At 36.1% G+C, this 17,330-nt stretch overlaps 2 protein-coding genes across 3 annotated transcripts; one reads left to right on the forward strand and one right to left on the reverse strand.

Moving 5' to 3' along the window:
* The first annotated feature begins 874 nt into the window (after positions 1-874).
* LOC140689186 (olfactory receptor 14A16-like) lies at positions 875-7,803 on the forward strand. 2 transcript variants are annotated; one of them, XM_072949400.1, is made up of 3 exons: positions 875-971; positions 5,735-5,872; positions 6,750-7,803. In XM_072949400.1, exon 3 carries the CDS (start codon positions 6,762-6,764, stop codon positions 7,749-7,751), a length of 990 nt encoding a protein of 329 aa, XP_072805501.1. In that variant the 5' UTR covers positions 875-971; positions 5,735-5,872; positions 6,750-6,761; the 3' UTR covers positions 7,752-7,803. The 2 variants fall into 2 exon arrangements, with proteins under 2 accessions (XP_072805501.1, XP_072805502.1); XM_072949401.1 differs by lacking the exon at positions 875-971 and adding an exon at positions 1,001-1,052.
* Positions 7,804-15,531: 7,728 nt separating this feature from the next.
* Positions 15,532-16,464, reverse strand: LOC140689137 (olfactory receptor 14A16-like). Its single transcript, XM_072949393.1, has one exon. The coding sequence runs from the start codon at positions 16,462-16,464 to the stop codon at positions 15,532-15,534; it is 933 nt and encodes a 310-aa protein (XP_072805494.1).
* Between the last annotated feature and the right edge of the window lie 866 nt (positions 16,465-17,330).

A 17,330-nucleotide genomic window follows, 5' to 3' on the forward strand; every position in this document is an offset into this window, starting at 1 on the left:
CTTTTATGCAGCAATCCTAAATCTTAACAGGAATATAAATAAAAATGTTATGCATGAAAAATTATTTGGACATTTATTCATATGAACAATAAACTAAATATAGTCTCTAATCATAAGAGTAGGTTGACGATCGTGGAATTTTGATGTATTGTTAGACTACTTCCTACATTACACAGTGAAATATATTTTTTCAAGAAATGTTATCAAGTTATAATGATACACATGACATTGAAAATATAGGTTAAATTAAATAATTTTCTTTGTATACTGGTATTTGGGATTATTTTGTTGAAAGAAAAAATAAACATTTGTATAAAATAAGTATATCAGAATTACTCTGGTGGTGGTTGGAAGGAAGGTCTGAGCTCACGCTGAGGAAATGCAATAATGAAAAGAAAAGATATTTGCTTCAATAATGAACAGAAAAGATATCAGGTGATGAATTCAAAGCTCAGTATTAATGTGCATATATTTAAAGGAAATGAAAGACCTTTCAAAACAGTATACAGTATTTGTGGTTAAATATAGTATATGATTTGTCAGTATAGAGCTTTAGGTTGCTAATGTGATTTTTTATTTTTTCCCCTCAGTACCAGTTATAAAAATGACTAAGGTCTGCCTGGCCAGAACTCTAAAATCCCAGAAATCCGTTATGAAAGAAAACTTAGCGAATATTAATCCTATGCAAACTAACTCAAAAAATCCTCCTAGATGTAAATATATGCTATGGTGCGATCATTCACCTGTAGACAGGAGAACTGATTTCATGGTGTGTTACTTTGTTTAAACCTTTGTGTTCCCTGTAACTTAGAGTCACCAAGTTTTCCAGTGGATCGCAGACCAAGCTACATATCCACACTGAGTTCTGCTTCATTTAGCATGTAAAAGCAAAGTGATGTTTGGAAAGCACCGACAGTGGAACAGATATCTGGGAGAAGAGCGTTGCAGCCACAGGAAGCGTCAAGGACAAGGTGTGCCTGAGGAAGGAGCGCTGGGGACACGAGATTTGAGTGAGGTGACAGGGGGCAGAATTCAGACCAGAAGCGCTGATGGTGGGAAACACTGGACACAACTAGGACTGACCTCCACTTGTGGTGACATGGGGAGCCATCAGTACAGATTCTATACTTAAATGCATGTCTAGGTTAAAGTGAAGGAAGGCAAGGGAGGAAGCTGATGCACAAGGTCTGGGGCTGTAGCAAAATTTTAGTGACAGTTAAATGGATTGTGACCTATTTTAATTTGTAACAAGTATCAATTCTTAGATATAATTTGAGAAAAGAGAGAAAAGTATAACTCATTGGCTTAGTTATTTTAGGTGGCTGAAAGAAAAGGCGATTGAATTAAAAATTACACCAAGCAACACCCAGAAGAACTAGAGGGATAAAGAAACCAAAAGCAGAAAGTATTTGAGTGCAAGACTAGAAGAGACTAAAATTGTAAATAAAATAATTTAAAATGAGTACGTATGGATATAAAAGTGTCATATATGTAAAACAAATAGGAAAACACAGTGTTTTTGCATATGTATTTTTTTTCCTGGGGTCTCCTTTTAAAATGCTCAGAAATATAATGCTTTTAAAAGTCATTACATTAAAATGACAGTGCAGAGAAAGGAAAATGATAAAACTAAAGGAAGATGTTGTAATATAAGGGCAGCAACAAGTTTAAGCCAGTTCCATTCACTAGAGCAAGGCTGAATAGCCAAGTTCAACAATTTGATCCAAAGATTCAGTGGTGTTAGTTTCCGCACCAAGGTTATCATGAAAAAAAAAAAGTAAAAGTAAGGTGTTTGGGGTGTAGGAAGTGTAGTATCTAAGTAGTGTCAATGAAAATTCAATTAACAATCAAGAAGAAAAAAAAGGAAATTTATTCAAGTCAAACTAAGCATTTTAACCTAGGAGGCAGACTGTTAGGAAGCTCTGAGAAATGTCCTGCCTGTCAGACGTCAAAGACACAGTCATGACATTTTCAAGACAAAGGATCACACATCAAAATGACATGTTGATACTTTACATAAAGCTCACCAAGAATACATAGTCCAAATAAAGGTGTACAAACTGAGCAGCAAGAGGCCATGAACCCCTTCAGAGTTGGGAAAGAATGTTGTCTTTTTAAGAAGTTACATTGTTAGCATTGGAAGAAAGGAAAAAATAAAATCAAATCTTATCTTTGAGGAGTTCTGAAGTCCTAAACACAAAGAGAGAATTTTATGTCTAACTTTTCTTATCCTGATTTTTAAATATAAATTTTATTTTAGCATTCCCCCTCTTTTGATTATAAACCTTCCAATAAAAGTAGAATCAGCAAGTTGATTTCCTTTAGTATCCACAGTGTCATGTTTGGAATGTCCTGATGTTTTAATAATTACTAACTGTTTTGGTAGCTGTGTGACAATGACTAACGCTGCAACCTGTTTTCCATTTTTAATAGATTCTTCTGAATAGGTTAAAAAACCTCATTGTTTTGATTGCACTCCAAAGTTGTGAGCCACTCCAGAGACAGAGCAACCGTCAGTATAAATATTATCTGTTCTTTAGCTAGTTGGCAAGCTCCGATGAAGGCAATTAATTTGCCTTGTTGTGCTGACTTTGTTTCTGGTGACTAAGAGATTTTAACTATGTCCATGGTGGACATTATTGCATATCCAGATCAGTAATATCCCTGCTCATCCCTGAAGTAGGACCCAGTGTAAAGCCAATTATATCAGCCTTATCAGTAGAGGCTTTTTGTAAGTCATTTCTGAGGGCAAGAAGATAATCTGTTAACAAAATGCAGTCATGATCATTTTCTTCCTGTGATTCTGGAAGCAAAGTTGCAACTTATGGTTATTACGTCGAACCAAGGTAATATTAAAGACAGAAAGCAGCAACGCTTTGTAAGTCGGCTTAACAGAATTATGCTGAGTGTGGTGAGAGTTTCGAAGAGACTTAACTGAGTGTGGAACATAAATAGTTAAAGGAGTCTTTATTACTGTTCTTCGGTAATCTTACGTAAGGGAGCCATTACTGAAATAGCCTTTATGCAAAGTGGAAGCCTTTTGCTATGGAATCTAATTTAGTTTTGGAGCATAAAGCAAGTTATCCCCATGCATTTTTGTAAAAGCATCCGAATAAGACAATAACTGTCTATAAAAGACAAAAATACTTAAAAAAAGATTAGAGACCTGAATATAAAGCAATTGTCAGTGAAATTTGGCTACTTCTGTGACATACAACATTTTAAGATAATAACTAGAATTATGACTGGCAACATACCAGGGTCTTTCAAATTTTAGGAATGTCGTTCAATTTTTGGAACCTTTCTATTAAGAATATTTACCCATAGAACATAACTTAATAAGGTTAATATTATTTATTTGATGATATTTCCCACATAATTTAACAGAACAAATAAGCTTAATTAGTTTAATTTCTCTCTTTGAGATATCCAGGGGCCCTTAGACGTAGCCCCAAATTAGCTAAAGGACAAATGAACTTCATTTAGAATTTGATTTGAGAAAGTCTGACAGAGATATCAAAGGGTTTTTAATGTTTGGCCAAGTAAGATCATATGTCACTGTGAAACATTACTTACTCACTTAACCAAGTGACAAGACAATATTTCAAAGGCAAATGCAGAAAGTTACTAATGCAGAAAATTTATAATTTGTTTATCAAAAGCAGATTAATATTTAAAGAAAAATTTGTTTTCTTAACAGAAAAAAACCAAATTCTAGTTTTGTACCATTTCACCTTTAAATATTAATAATTCATTTAATTGAATTCAATCTAATTCTCGTCCTGACCATGCATAAGACTCTTTTCTCAGGTTCTGTTCTTAAATAGAAATACATCATTTCATGCTACAATCTTTCAATAAAGCACAAAATATATTTACTAATAGTCTCAAACATATTTAGTCTCTCTGTAATAAGAGGTCAAAAGTAGGTAAACAAAACTTCTTTAGCAATTAATGTTTCAGTATTTTATTATAAGATAGACATTCAATGAATTTCCATTTTTAACTTAATATAGCAGAACTCTAAAGCTTCAAATACCAAAAATCTAGAGAAAGTATTTTTACATAGACATACCATAAACATAATTTTTCTTATAGAGTTTACCTAGGAATGTTTTTACCTCATGTATCTCTATTTCATTACATATGAAAATATTATCATAGCAAATCAATTTTTGGACAAATTTTGTAACACAGATAACACGAGCTTATTGACTCTCAGTAAACTAGGCACAATAAAATTGTTACACTTAAAGCTGATGACTTGAAAGACATGTTTATATTATTTAACCCATCAATTTAAACTTATTTTTATCCATTAAAGTTTAATCCTAGATCACATTATTCCTTAAAAATTGGGGCTAGATTAATTTACAATTAGAAATATTTGATTTGTCCTGGGCATAGATCCACAGGGAACCTTAATTCAAAAAGACACCTGCACCCCAATGTTCATAGCAGCACTATATACAATAGCCAAGACACAGAAACAGCCTAAATGTCCATCAACAGATGACTGGATAAAGAAGTTGGAGTGTATTTATACAATGGACTACTACTCAGCCCTAAAAATGATAAAATAATGCCATTTGCAGCAACATGGATAAACCTTGAGAATGTCATTTTAAGTGAAGTATGTCAGAGCGAGAAAGAAAAATATCATGAAGGTATCACTTATATGTGGAGTCTAAAAAAAAAAAAAAGACAAACAAACTTAATAAGCAGGACCAAAAAAAATCGACAAGTCAAGTTATAAGATTTGTGCAACCTCATTTTAGCCATGAATACTTTAAACATAAAGTATACTTTCTGGAATCAAAGTAAAATGTGCTCTTTTGTGTGACTGCCCTGAAAATGTTGTAAGATTGCTGTGTACTTGTAAACAGTGATGGTGAATGTAAACCATTCATGATTTCAACTGAATAGGACATTGTGTTATGAAAATAAAGCTGGGGAAAAAAAGAGGCACTTAATTTAAAACTAGAGGAAATGCTCCCACACTTGCCCCTCCTGTGGTCCCTGGGAGGAAATATAGGAGTGAAGCAAGTTTTACTTAAATTTAGTCTTTCTTGGTATTTTACATGAACATTTGAATATGTAATAGTGTGAAAATACAAACAAAAAAAGGAAAATAAAATAGCATTCGTGTTTTAATATGCGTTCCTGAATTTAAATTTCAATACGTGAATTCAAATGGTCTATTTTCCACTAAAATCTTGATGTTATAATAAATGAATAAACAGAAGGCCACAGCTTGAATATTTTCACAGAGTTGTGATACACTCGTAACGAAAGCTAGTAGGGGCAAGCAAAGCACCCTTCTAAGTCATCTTTAGTCTTTAGTCTTCAGGGGTTTGAAGTTGCCTTCTGATCCCTCAGGGAATAAACGCTCTCTCATCAGAACCCCTGGTCAATTCCTTTAGTTAATTTCTACCTCGATTATATGACTGTAAGTTCATGTGACGTGTAAGATCATTAACCGTGAACCAATGCCAGAGGCTGAAAGTACAGCTTAAAACTCAGCAACCATGCAAGCATTATAAAGCTACTTGAGCACACTTGGTCATGCAGCAGGCAGCTCTTCTTGAATAAAAGCGTCATTTGATGACAGACACCCATGGCTATCCTTTCCTTACACGTTTATAGAGACACATGCAAAATGGAACGGGAAAATGTGCCCTATCACGCCATAGTTATTGGGAACTTCTCTTCTCGTTTCATGTCTGACTGCAAGGTCCAAGGAATTGGAAGAACAAAATCTCTGTTAATTTTAATACATTAATAAAAGCTCTTCTTAATCAAGAGCTTTTCTTCTTCTGGAAGAAGTTGGGACGTTGTCATCGGCATCACTGGAAGAAACCTGCACTAACTGGTAAGAAAATTATCCAACCGATTTGTTTCCAGGACCAAAATGATCAGAGAATGATGATGCTACTTGTTCTCTGAATGCCTAGACAACACCACGGTCACTTGGTTTAAATGAGGGCTAGTGTCATTAAGAGGCTCATTTCATGGCCACGGACCGGCCACTGCTGATGTGGCGGTTTGAGGGAATTGTGTAAGTGGGCTACCACACAAGGCACAGATCTGTCGTAAATAGGTCAGGAAGTGTTACTCTTGGTGTCTTATATTTCTATTATGAACATTTCTGCCTAATATCAACTAAAAAGTTAGCACCACAGTGTGACACTAATTCATGCATCTCCCACATTCTGCCTGGAATATATTCTGTATCATCTTTAATTACATTTGACAAACCCACACATTATTTTCTTTATGTCTTATTTTGTTACATTTTTACCATTTTTATTTTATTTTTCTCTAGGTCTAAAGCCATGTTTGACAAATAACTTCTGGAGTAGGAAAAAAAAAAGAAATGTTTTCCTTTTTACCCCTGTACCTGTAAAGTCTGTTAGCTGCTTCACACACAAATTTGTCTCAAAGGGCGTAACAACCATCTGTTAGATTCCTAAAGCACGAAATATGGTAAAACTCTTTTCTGTTCTGTGGGCGACCAGAAGACAGCATTTGATTTCATTTTCAGCCTCTCCTAAACTCTCCTTAATATCAATCATATTTCTGTCTGCTCTCTGTTAATTTTATAAGAAGGGAAGCCTGTATGATGCATTTTTCCAGTTACTCTGATGAATTATGCCTCATTCAGGAATAAACTATATTAAAAGTTAAGTAAAGGTGATGGCTACCGTATCTGAACAAACTAATACCAGCGTAATCTTTACTTTTAACAGATACGAATCAGCATGGCTGAGAAAGTAACAAATGTGACCAGCATAACGGAATTTTTGCTCATGGGACTCCCTGATGACCAGGTGCTACAAACACTGTATGTTACATTCTTCTTCCTGATTTACCTGGCAGCACTGATGGGCAACCTCCTTACTGTCACCCTCACCTCCACTGACCAGCATCTCCAGTCCCCCATGTATTTCTTCCTAAAGAATTTGGCTTTGAATGATATCTGCTATATCTCCGTCATTGTGCCCAAATCCATCGTAAACTCTCTGACCAAAAGCCATTCCATCTCTTTCCTGGGATGTGCCTCCCAAATTTTTCTTTTTATTTTTTTCGCTGGCACAGAGTACGCCCTCCTCATAGTCATGTCCTATGACCACTATGTTGCCATCTGCCAGCCTCTGTACTATGAGGCCATCATGAATAGAGGCACCTGTTGGCAGATGGTGACGGCGGCATGGTCCAGTGGGTGTGTCTATGGATCCATTCACGTGGCAGGTACGTTCTCTGTCCGCTTCTGTGGGCCCTACATAGTGCATCACTTCTATTGTGATGTCCCGTCGCTGCTCACACTTGCTTGCCCTGGAGAGCACACGCTGGAATATGCATTTGTGATTGCTAGCTGTACTTTGGCCTCTGTCTGCTTACTTTTCCTGACTGCCTTTTACATCTGTATTTTCTCAGCTGCCCTGAGAACTCCAGCAGCACAAGGCAGGTTCAAAACTTTCTCTACCTGCGTGCCACACCTCACTGTGGTGACCTTGTTTCTCTTTTCTGGTAATGTCACTTACTTGGGGACCGGCTATAAATCGGCATCATCACTAAATGTTTTCATGTCTGTGTTATACACTATGGTACCGCCCAGCCTGAACCCTCTCATCTATAGTCTGAGGAACAAGGCTGTGAATGCAGCCCTGGGCAAAATACTGCTGTTAAAATGTTACCAAAAACATAAATACCCTGCTGTCCTTAAGCCACCTGGCAGGCACACTAAATAAAGCAAGTGGAACCATTTCTTGAGATTTCGATCTATTAACATTTTATTATGTTCTCTATTTCTCCAGCAACAGCTACACCAGATTTATGTATCTGCAGCTTCATATCCAATAATACATGCTTCTTGTATAAACTTGAGGAGGGTTTTAAGAAACACAAAATGTATTGAATGCCTTCCATCATTAATTTCACGTCACAAGATTCCGTTCAAGTTCTTCTAATGGCTTCACTTCTTTTGTCAATACCATCACACACTACTTCTTTACATGATTATTTTATTTCTTCAAAATTTACACATTATATTTTTATTTCCTAACACTGTATTTTGCTACTTTTTGATAGAAAATATCAACAAAGGGAATCTTTATTTTTCTTATCATCATGAATTTTCTCTTTTCAAAAACTTAGAATAAAAATAACTTTACCCACTTAGTCTTCTGTTTAAAACATATGCATTACCTAGAAAATTATTAAGTAGCTATCATCAGTAATCAGCCATAAAGAAGAATCTTACGGAAGGTGATGGCAAATGACACATCTTTCACTACACGCTTCTGCTTAAAATCTAATTCTAACAAAAATAGTTTAATACCTTTTTCAGTCATGAGGAAGCTTGTGTTTTATTTTATCACCATACCTTTATTTACCTTATGTACTTTCATATTCTCTAAATATCATTTCCTGTTTCCATGGATGCCTTTTCTTATTGTATTTGTATTTTTGCTTCCCTTTTCTCTCCTTCCATTCTTATCTCATTCCCTTTCTTCTTATCCTTTTAACTCCCATGATCACAATCTCTTTTTCTCTCTTTACACCTTTTCTTTCTATCTCTAAAACAATAGGATAAGCGGAATGTTGCTCTGTGTGCCTTAGCCAAATAAACTGACATGTGAAAAAGGGCTTGTATCGCATCTTGAGTACACGTCTCTCCCCAAAACCCAGTCTATCTATTGCTTTACACTTTTAAAATTTCTCATCTTTGTTTATATCACGTAACTTTCTCTTTTAACAAATTAAGTATATTGATGAGTATTTGCTGTGAAATAAAAATACAATTTTTACTAAAATTTTATATTGAAAGAAATGAATGTTCCTTTATCAATATTCAAAAAAAGAGAACAAAGCTGGAGGAATAACCCTCCCAGATTTCAGACAATATTGTAGAGCTACAGTCATCAAAACAGTGTGGCATTGGCATGAAAGCAGACATATGGATCAATGGAACAGAATAAAGAGCCCAGAAATAAACCCACAGACCTATGGTCAATTATTCTTCAACAAAGGAGGCAAAAATATACAATGGAGAAAAGACTGTCTCTTCAGAAAGTGGTGTTGGGAAAACTGGACAGCAGCATGTAAATCAGTGAAGTTAGAACACTCCCTCACTCCATACACAAAGAATAAACTCAAAATGGCTTAAAGACTTCAATATAAGACAAGACACTATAAATCTCTAGAAGAAAACATAGGCAAAACATTCTCTGACATAAATCTTACCGATGTTCTTCTAGGGCAGTCTTCCCAGGCAATGGAAATAAGAGCAAAATTAAACAAATGGGATTTAATTAAACTTAAAACTTCTGCACCACAAAGGAAACCATAAGCAAAACAAAATGACAACCTCCAGAATGGGAGAAAATATATGCAAATGATGCAACTGGCAACGATTTAATTTCCAGAATATCAAAATAGTTCATACAAATTAGTAACAGAAAAAATGAACAACCCAATCCAAAAGTGGGCAGAATACCTAAACAAACAATTCTCCAGTGAAGACATACAAATGGTGAATAGGCACATGATAAAATGCTCAACATCACTAATTATCAGAGAAATGCAAATCAAAACTACAGTGAGGTATCACCTCAAACCAGTCAGAATGGCCATCATTAAAAAATCCACAAACAATAAATGCTGGAGAGACTGTGGATAAAAGGGAACCCTCCAACACAGTTGGTGGGAATGAACTTTAGTGCAGCCATTATGGGAGACAGTGTGAAGATTCCTTAAAAAATTAAAAATAAACTTACCCTATGACCCAGCAATCTCACACCTGAGCATATAAACAGAGAGAATTCTAATTTGAAAAGTCATATGCACCCTAATGTTCATAGCAATACTATATACCATAACCAAAACAAAGAAACAACGTGAATGTCCATCAACAGATGACTGGCTACAGAAGCTGTGGTATATTTATACAGTGGAATACTACTCTGCCATAAAAAATAATAAAATAATGTCATTTGCAGCAACACAGATGGATCTGGAGATCATCATTCTAAGTGAAGTAAGCCAGAAAGAGAAAGAAAAATATCATATGATATCACTCATATGGCATCTAAAAAAAAAGAAGAAAGAAAAAAAGAAAAAAGAGGACAGTAATGAATTTATCTACAAAACAGAAACAGATTCACAGACATAGAAAACTAATTTATGGTTACCAAAAGTGTAGAGGGGATAAGGACAAATTAGGAATGCAGGATTAACAGATACAAATTATAATAAAAAAATAGATAAGCAACATGGATTTACTGGATAGCACAGGGGATTTTACCAGATGTCTTATAATAATCTAAATGGAATATAATTTGCAAAACAAAACTGAATCACATTGCTGTACACCTGAAATTAACCCAATATTATAAATCAACTATAAGAAATATACATATAGACATGTACAAAACCCTCCACAATATTAATAAAATAAACTATTAGACTATAAAAATCCTGAGCATTCAATGGTTTTTTTTTAATTAATTCAAACTACATGGAGTCACATATATTTTCTAATATATTGAATAAATTATAAATCCTAATGATAGATTAGAAGAACTGTTTGTAATATATGCATCTATTATATTCTGAGAGAGTAAACATGGAATTAGAGCCCACTGCATGATCTAGCATAATTTACCTGATTATAAAATTATTATGCTTCAAAAAGAAGTTTCTAAAAATCATCTGAGAATACCTCTCTCTCCCTTTCTTTCTCTTTCTCTCCAGCTCTCTGTCTTTCTCTCAATGTATAAAATCCAACAATGTTTGCAAAAGATATTTTTATAATGAGGAAGATTTTAAAAGATTGGAAATATCCTTTGTATCTATCAAAACAGGTAAGACCTTACGGTATAATTTTATTCACACGGTGGATATAAAAATGATAGTGTGATCGCTACATGTGGACCTAAAACACACCTATGACACAATTGTTTTGTGAGAGGAAAGTCACACGAAACAGTTTATACAGATTTACCTCACACTTGTAAAATATATATGTGCACATAAATATATCTATTTCTGTGTATTAGAAAAAATGTTCAGCTCAAAAGATGAAAAGTAATCTAGCTATTGGTATCATCAGAAATCTTTATTAGCTTCATTTCTTTTTGACTTCTGATTCAGTTGTTAAAAATTTTATATATCAGATAGGTCTTTCTTCCCTAATTTTCTTTTCCATCCATTTTTTTTGTAGATAACATCTTCTCAATCACACAGACTGTTTCCAGATCTTAGAATCTTTCTCTGTGCATTAGGCTTTTCTGGTCATCATATGCTTTTTCTTGTCATAATTCAGTAAAAATCATTCTATCTTGCTATGCTTCACCCTTCAAAATTTATATAAAGTTTCCCATCTATCAGGAATATGCCCCTGACTGCCATGGTCCTCTTCATCAATTGTATCCTTTGCGTAAAATTACTACAGTGTTTTTCACACTAATAAATTTTCTTCTCTTCAGCTGCTTATGGCCTAGAATTTAAGGTATTTAGTGAATATTTTGTGTTGTACAAATTTCCTCTTCCTAGACATTCATTACTGGTTTGCTTCTGTTGTTCTCAACCCCAAAAAGTAAAGATTCCAGCCCTCTGCTCATTAAATAAGGTTTTATTCTCTCTCAGCTAAGCCAATGAGAAGGTTTAGGAAACCATTATGCATTCAGTAGAGATGCATTTCAGCTGATCGTGTGTTTAGGAGCGTGCCCCTGTGAACTTTTTCTACACACTCACCAGACCGTTTATGATCTTGTAATATTGGAAGACTCCAACTCTTAGAAAGAAGAAGGTGTTGATAAAGTCAGTCATTACCACAGGAAAATGTATTTGGCATTCTCATTTGTTACACTGGTTAGTGTTACAGGCAAAAACTTAATATGACCAAAAAATAAAATGTACATGTAACAGTACATTAGCATTACAGTAATCTGGGTAACGTCCACTGGGGTGGAGCAGCGTGGATCTTGGTCCAGAGATTTCCATATGCAAGGAGTGTCCCGTTACACTGTTCCTTTAAATCAAAATCAGTCTGATACTCTGCCACACAGTGTTTCTGTCAGGATGGTGAGAAATGGATTTGCAGTCATTACTCGGGGGGGTCTTTGTCCATCCTGATCATTCAATCCTCCCTGGGCACCAATACGATCTTTGTTGTCTAACAGCAGTTGGCCTTTTTTATTTGCCACATTTTGTGGTTCCCTAGTCATGGCGATCTGTACCAAGGCCAGGAAATTCTCCTTGCTCAGATATATACAGAGGCTCCCTATCCATTTTCCGATTGTTCCAAAGAGCAGACCGCTGCCTATTACCACTGGAGAAGAAAGACTTTCCTTACTCTCCTGCCACTCAAGGAGCTTTATTTCTTTGATGAAATAACTTAGGATTACTTTACAAAAAAAGAAAGTGCGAGGACCCCATGAAAACAGCTGGGTACATTTTCACAAACTTCACACATCCATGTTATTTTCATCTAGAACAAGAAATAAACCAAAATATATGCAGAACACAGCTCTCAACATAAATGTTATTCTGACTTCCGGCAGCACAGAACCTGTTCTTATTTATATAAGATAAATGACAGAATCCAGGGTATAGTCTTTGTCTAACTTCTTGAGTTCAGTACTATCTGTGAGATTCCTCTACAATGTTGGATACAAGTGTAGAATTTCCATCCCAGTTGCTGTCTATAATGTTCATGTATTTGAATATACAAAACATTATCCATTCTATAGTACAAATGTGATGCACTGATACTGAAGCACTACATTTATTCAGTGTCTTAGTTCTCTATTGTTGCAGGAACAGGTTCCTGCAAACTGAGTAGCTCAGAAAGCACAGTTTTATAGGGCAGACTAACTGAGCTAAAAGGATGGTGTCAGTTAGGGTATGCTCCTTTCCGGAGGCTCTCGGAGATAATGTGTTTTCTTGCCTTTTCCACCTTCTAGAGGCCTCCCATCTTCCTTGGATCATAATCCCCTTGTTCCATCTTCAAAAGCCAACATTAGCCAGTCTAGTTCATCTCACACTGCCATCTCTGATTTTCTGACTACTGCTGAGAAAGGCTTTCTGTTCTTAAGGATTTATGTGATTACCTTGGGCCCACCTAAGTAATCCTTCCATTTCAAGGTCCATAACCTTTATCACATCTGCAATGCCCCTTTTACTATATAAATTAGCAGAGTCATAAATTCTGGAGATTAACTTGTGGCCATTTTGAGTGATTTTTATTTCCCCTACCACATAAAGAATTCCAAATTTTCTCCTTTCTAGGAAAACCACCTTTCACATGCAAATCCCCAATAATCTCAACAGATACATCATTAAATTTCACTTGGTGTTGAAGGGAAGAGACACTCAAGTATAAAATGAGACATGCATGTAAGGAGAAATGAAGGAATATCTTGCATTGTATGGTGTTATTTTATATGCTGTGGGACCAGCATTTATATGATACGTATCAACTGCTTGAAAACGATCCAGTGATACAAATCATTTTTCCAAGAAATTCAAACATAATTATTGTCATAGCAATGCTTTTTCTCTGTATATTGCTCAAGTTTATTATGAAATGCACTCAGTTACAATAAAATATGGTTAAAACTAGTATAGATTTATCATAATCTAATGCCATTAGAATGAATTACAGAGACTCATTAAAATGTAGAAATATTTTTGTAAGCTTAGATTACTGATAATTAAACTGAGTCCATTAATTCACTTTCAATCAATTTTAATTTTAATGATGAGTAAGATATGATTTTTTTTTCCATTAGAAACTTGGTACTTCCAGGCTGACAAATATCTTTAACAATCTCTATGTATGCACAATATATCCAACATGGAAAGTACAAACAAGATGTTAAATTTTTAAGGTGTTGCTAGTAAAAAAATTGATGGGAATTGGAAAAGATGTCTGCATTGTCTATTCTTCCATTTATTAAATAAGTACTTGCTGAATGTCTGCTCCAGGTTACACAATAAGCTATTCACGGAAGATATAAACCTGCCTCAAGGATACGATTTAGTCAAGGAAAGAGACGTACATCAAAGACTTAACAGAAATAAATCTCAAGTTACAGCTAAAATAAGCACTGTGATGGAGAGGCAAATAATGCGCAGGAAGCATATAATAGGAGAGACTGAGTTAGTCTGAAGTAATTTAGGCAAAATAAGTCTCAAGGACAAATGCACTGAAGTTGGAAAATTGATGACTAGATCAGGAGTAAAGAAAGAAAAAGATCATAGTGGGTTGTACTTCCATTAAGTTATAAAGTCTAAAACTCACTGTTTGCTAACTCAGTTTGTGTGTGTGTGTGTGTGTGTGTGTGTGTGTTTTACTTCCTTAAACATACCTAAGTCATTACATAATGTGATAGACATTTCCTGTCTCTAGTTTCTCTTCATGGCAACAGTTGATCAAAGCCTCATCTTCCACGGTGGGCTTTGAGCCTCTCGGGATCTCGTCCACCCATTTCGCCTTTCTGCCTCTCTAGTCCTTCCCTTATCTGTTTCTCGTTGTCTTTCAGGACAAAACGCACTGTGGTTTCCAATCCCAGATCAGTCTCGCATCTTCTCTGAGCCTTTACTGCCCTTTGTCTTTGTTTGTTTGCTTTCACCTTCCCATCAGCTTTCACTTTGGTTCTCCTCCTTCTTTCCCAGATTCATTGCTCTTTATCCTTTGAAGCACAGCTTAAGGATTTCCTTTAAAAAATGTATATTGTCTCCCTACAACTGCCACCATTCTAAGCTTTTTGTGTGTGTGTGTTTGGACCCTTCACTCCATGCACCCAGAAGCTTGTTTTAATCCTACTTTAAGCATATGTATCTGTATATAGTAAAGTCACATTTTAGTATATGTGTCTCTTCTCACTAGGCTGCAAGGACACAAGCTATGCCAGAAAATGCCATATAGTAAGTTTGAGAAAGAAAAGAGGAAGACAAATGAATAACAGACTGTTGTTTGGTTTTGGGTTTTGTCTTGTTGGTGAGGTGAAAATCACAGAATGTAGAATTTACCATTAGAATTTGCACAATTCAGTGGCATTTTGTATACACACAATGTCCTGCAGCCATCATTTCACCTCTATCTAGTTCCCTTAATTTGAGATTGAATTATACGTATCAGCCCACATGGCATTTCAGATATCACCTCCATGAAAGGTGACCATGCAATTGGTTTGCCTGGGAGAGTCCAAGCTGATGTCTGATGTGCCAGCATCCCGCCCAGTTTATCATTTGTCACAGAAAAATCGGAAGTACCATTGGGATGACAAACGTAAGGGCAACGTGTATCTGTCCAGTCCCAAGAAGCACCTAGCTGGCTTTGCCATCCACTTGATCTGGACAGGCAGTGTGCTTATAAGTGGCATTTTAATCAGTACAACCAAATTGTTTGGTTCATATAGAACCAAATTGTATACACATTATTATAGTCGGAGTATGCAACAGATGTCTCAGATAATTATGTCAGTGAATGAAAAGATCGCGATGTATGTGAGGTTACTCCTTCTAACTTAGTTGACAAACTCTGGTCATTCTCAGTTTCTTTAGGGCCGTCTTCATATCCTTATTTCTCAGACTGTAGATGAGAGGGTTCATGGTGGGTGGCACCACAGTGTAGAATACTGAAATCAGCAAGTCCAAAAGTGATGGAGATTTGGGTAACGGGTGTAAATAGGCAAAAAAACCGGAAGAGAGAAACAGAGTCACAACGATGAGGTGAGGCAAGCAGGTGGAGAAAGCTCTGGCCCTGCCTTCTCTGAAGGGCATCCTCAGCACAGTGGAGAAGACGTAAATGTAAGAAATATCGATAAACACGAAACACACAAAATCGAACACTAGGCTGAGTCCGATGACTACGAATTCCCCAGGGTTGGGTGAACAGGCGAGAGAGAGCAGTTGCGGGACATCACAGAAGAACTGATGGACTTCAGGAGACCCACACATGGGTGTGGAGAAGGTCGAAGCCGTATGCAGGATTGCATTGAGACCTCCGCTGAGCCACGAAGAGGCAGCCATCCGCACACAGGATCCATGGCTCATGATGCTGTTGTATCTGAGTGGGTGGCAGATGGCAACATAGCGGTCATAGGACATGACTGTGAGGAGCGCTACTTCTGTAGTAGCTAAGGAGAAAAAGAAGAACACCTGCGAGACACAACCAAGGAATGAAATGGTGTTGTAATTCATCAGAGAGTTCGTGATGGATTTGGGGACAGTGATGGAAATGAGGCCAAGATCCAGATAGGACAAGTTCTTCAGGAAGAAGTACATAGGGGTGTGAAGGCAATGGTCCTTGGTGGTGACTAAGATGATGAGAAGATTCCCAAGTAGGGCTGCCAGGTAAATTAGCAGAAAGAGCACGGCGTATAAAATCTGGATCTCCCGAATGTCAGTAAACCCCATAAGAAAGAATGTGCTCCCAAAGGTCAAGTTGTCCATTTCTTTTGACATTTAATCACTTATTCTAAAACAATAGGAAAAAAAAAAGTAGGCAACTTGAGACTCAGCCTGAGGTTTGCTGTTCTATTTTAACTTCCCTTCCTCCCACTGACATGCACATCTGTTAGAAAATTTGAGACAACATAAGATTAACACAAGAAGTTTCCGGTGAGGTCCCTAACCACAGTGACCACACTGCCATATGACTGAGGGGGGTGCCAGTCCAGTGCAAATCACATACCTCGTAATTTTACCTAGATTAACGTCTATACGCTGTATCTCAGTGAAAGGAAATTTTACAAACTATACGTACATACACTACAATATGGAGGAAGAAAAGCCATGGACTTCGAGCAATCTGTCCCACATACAAATTTCAGCTTAATCATTTTCATTTGCCTTTTAATGAATAAATTTTCTGAGTACCAGTTCATTCAGTTTCCAGAGAGAACTTTCTCATCTGATCATTATTCTGATTCAGCTGAACAATGTATATAAAAATGACTAATTTTTTTTACAAGAAGACCTTTACAGAAAAATACCATATGAAATCACTCATATGTGGAATCTAAAAAAAAACAACAAAAAAACAAGAACATAAATACAAAACAGAAACAGACTCATAGACATAGAATACAAACTTGTGTTTGCCAAGGGGTGTGGGAGTGGGAAGGGACAGACTGGGATTTCAAAATTTGTAGTTACTGACAGGCATATGTAGAATAGATAAACAAGATTATACTGTATAGCACAGGGAATTATATACAAAATCTTGTGTTCATTCACCGTGAAAAAGAAGGTGACAATGAATATATGTATGTTCAAGTATAACTGAAAAATTGTGCTCTACGCTGGAATTTGACACA

Source organism: Vicugna pacos, chromosome 25 (assembly GCF_048564905.1).
Source record: "Vicugna pacos chromosome 25, VicPac4, whole genome shotgun sequence".
NCBI classification, from domain to species: domain Eukaryota; kingdom Metazoa; phylum Chordata; class Mammalia; order Artiodactyla; family Camelidae; genus Vicugna; species Vicugna pacos.

Bases quoted from the DNA above. Each gene is read 5' to 3' on its own strand.
- LOC140689186 (XM_072949400.1), top strand. From the start codon at position 6,762: ATGGCTGAGAAAGTAACAAATGTGACCAGCATAACGGAATTTTTGCTC.
- LOC140689137 (XM_072949393.1), bottom strand. From the start codon at position 16,464: ATGGACAACTTGACCTTTGGGAGCACATTCTTTCTTATGGGGTTTACT.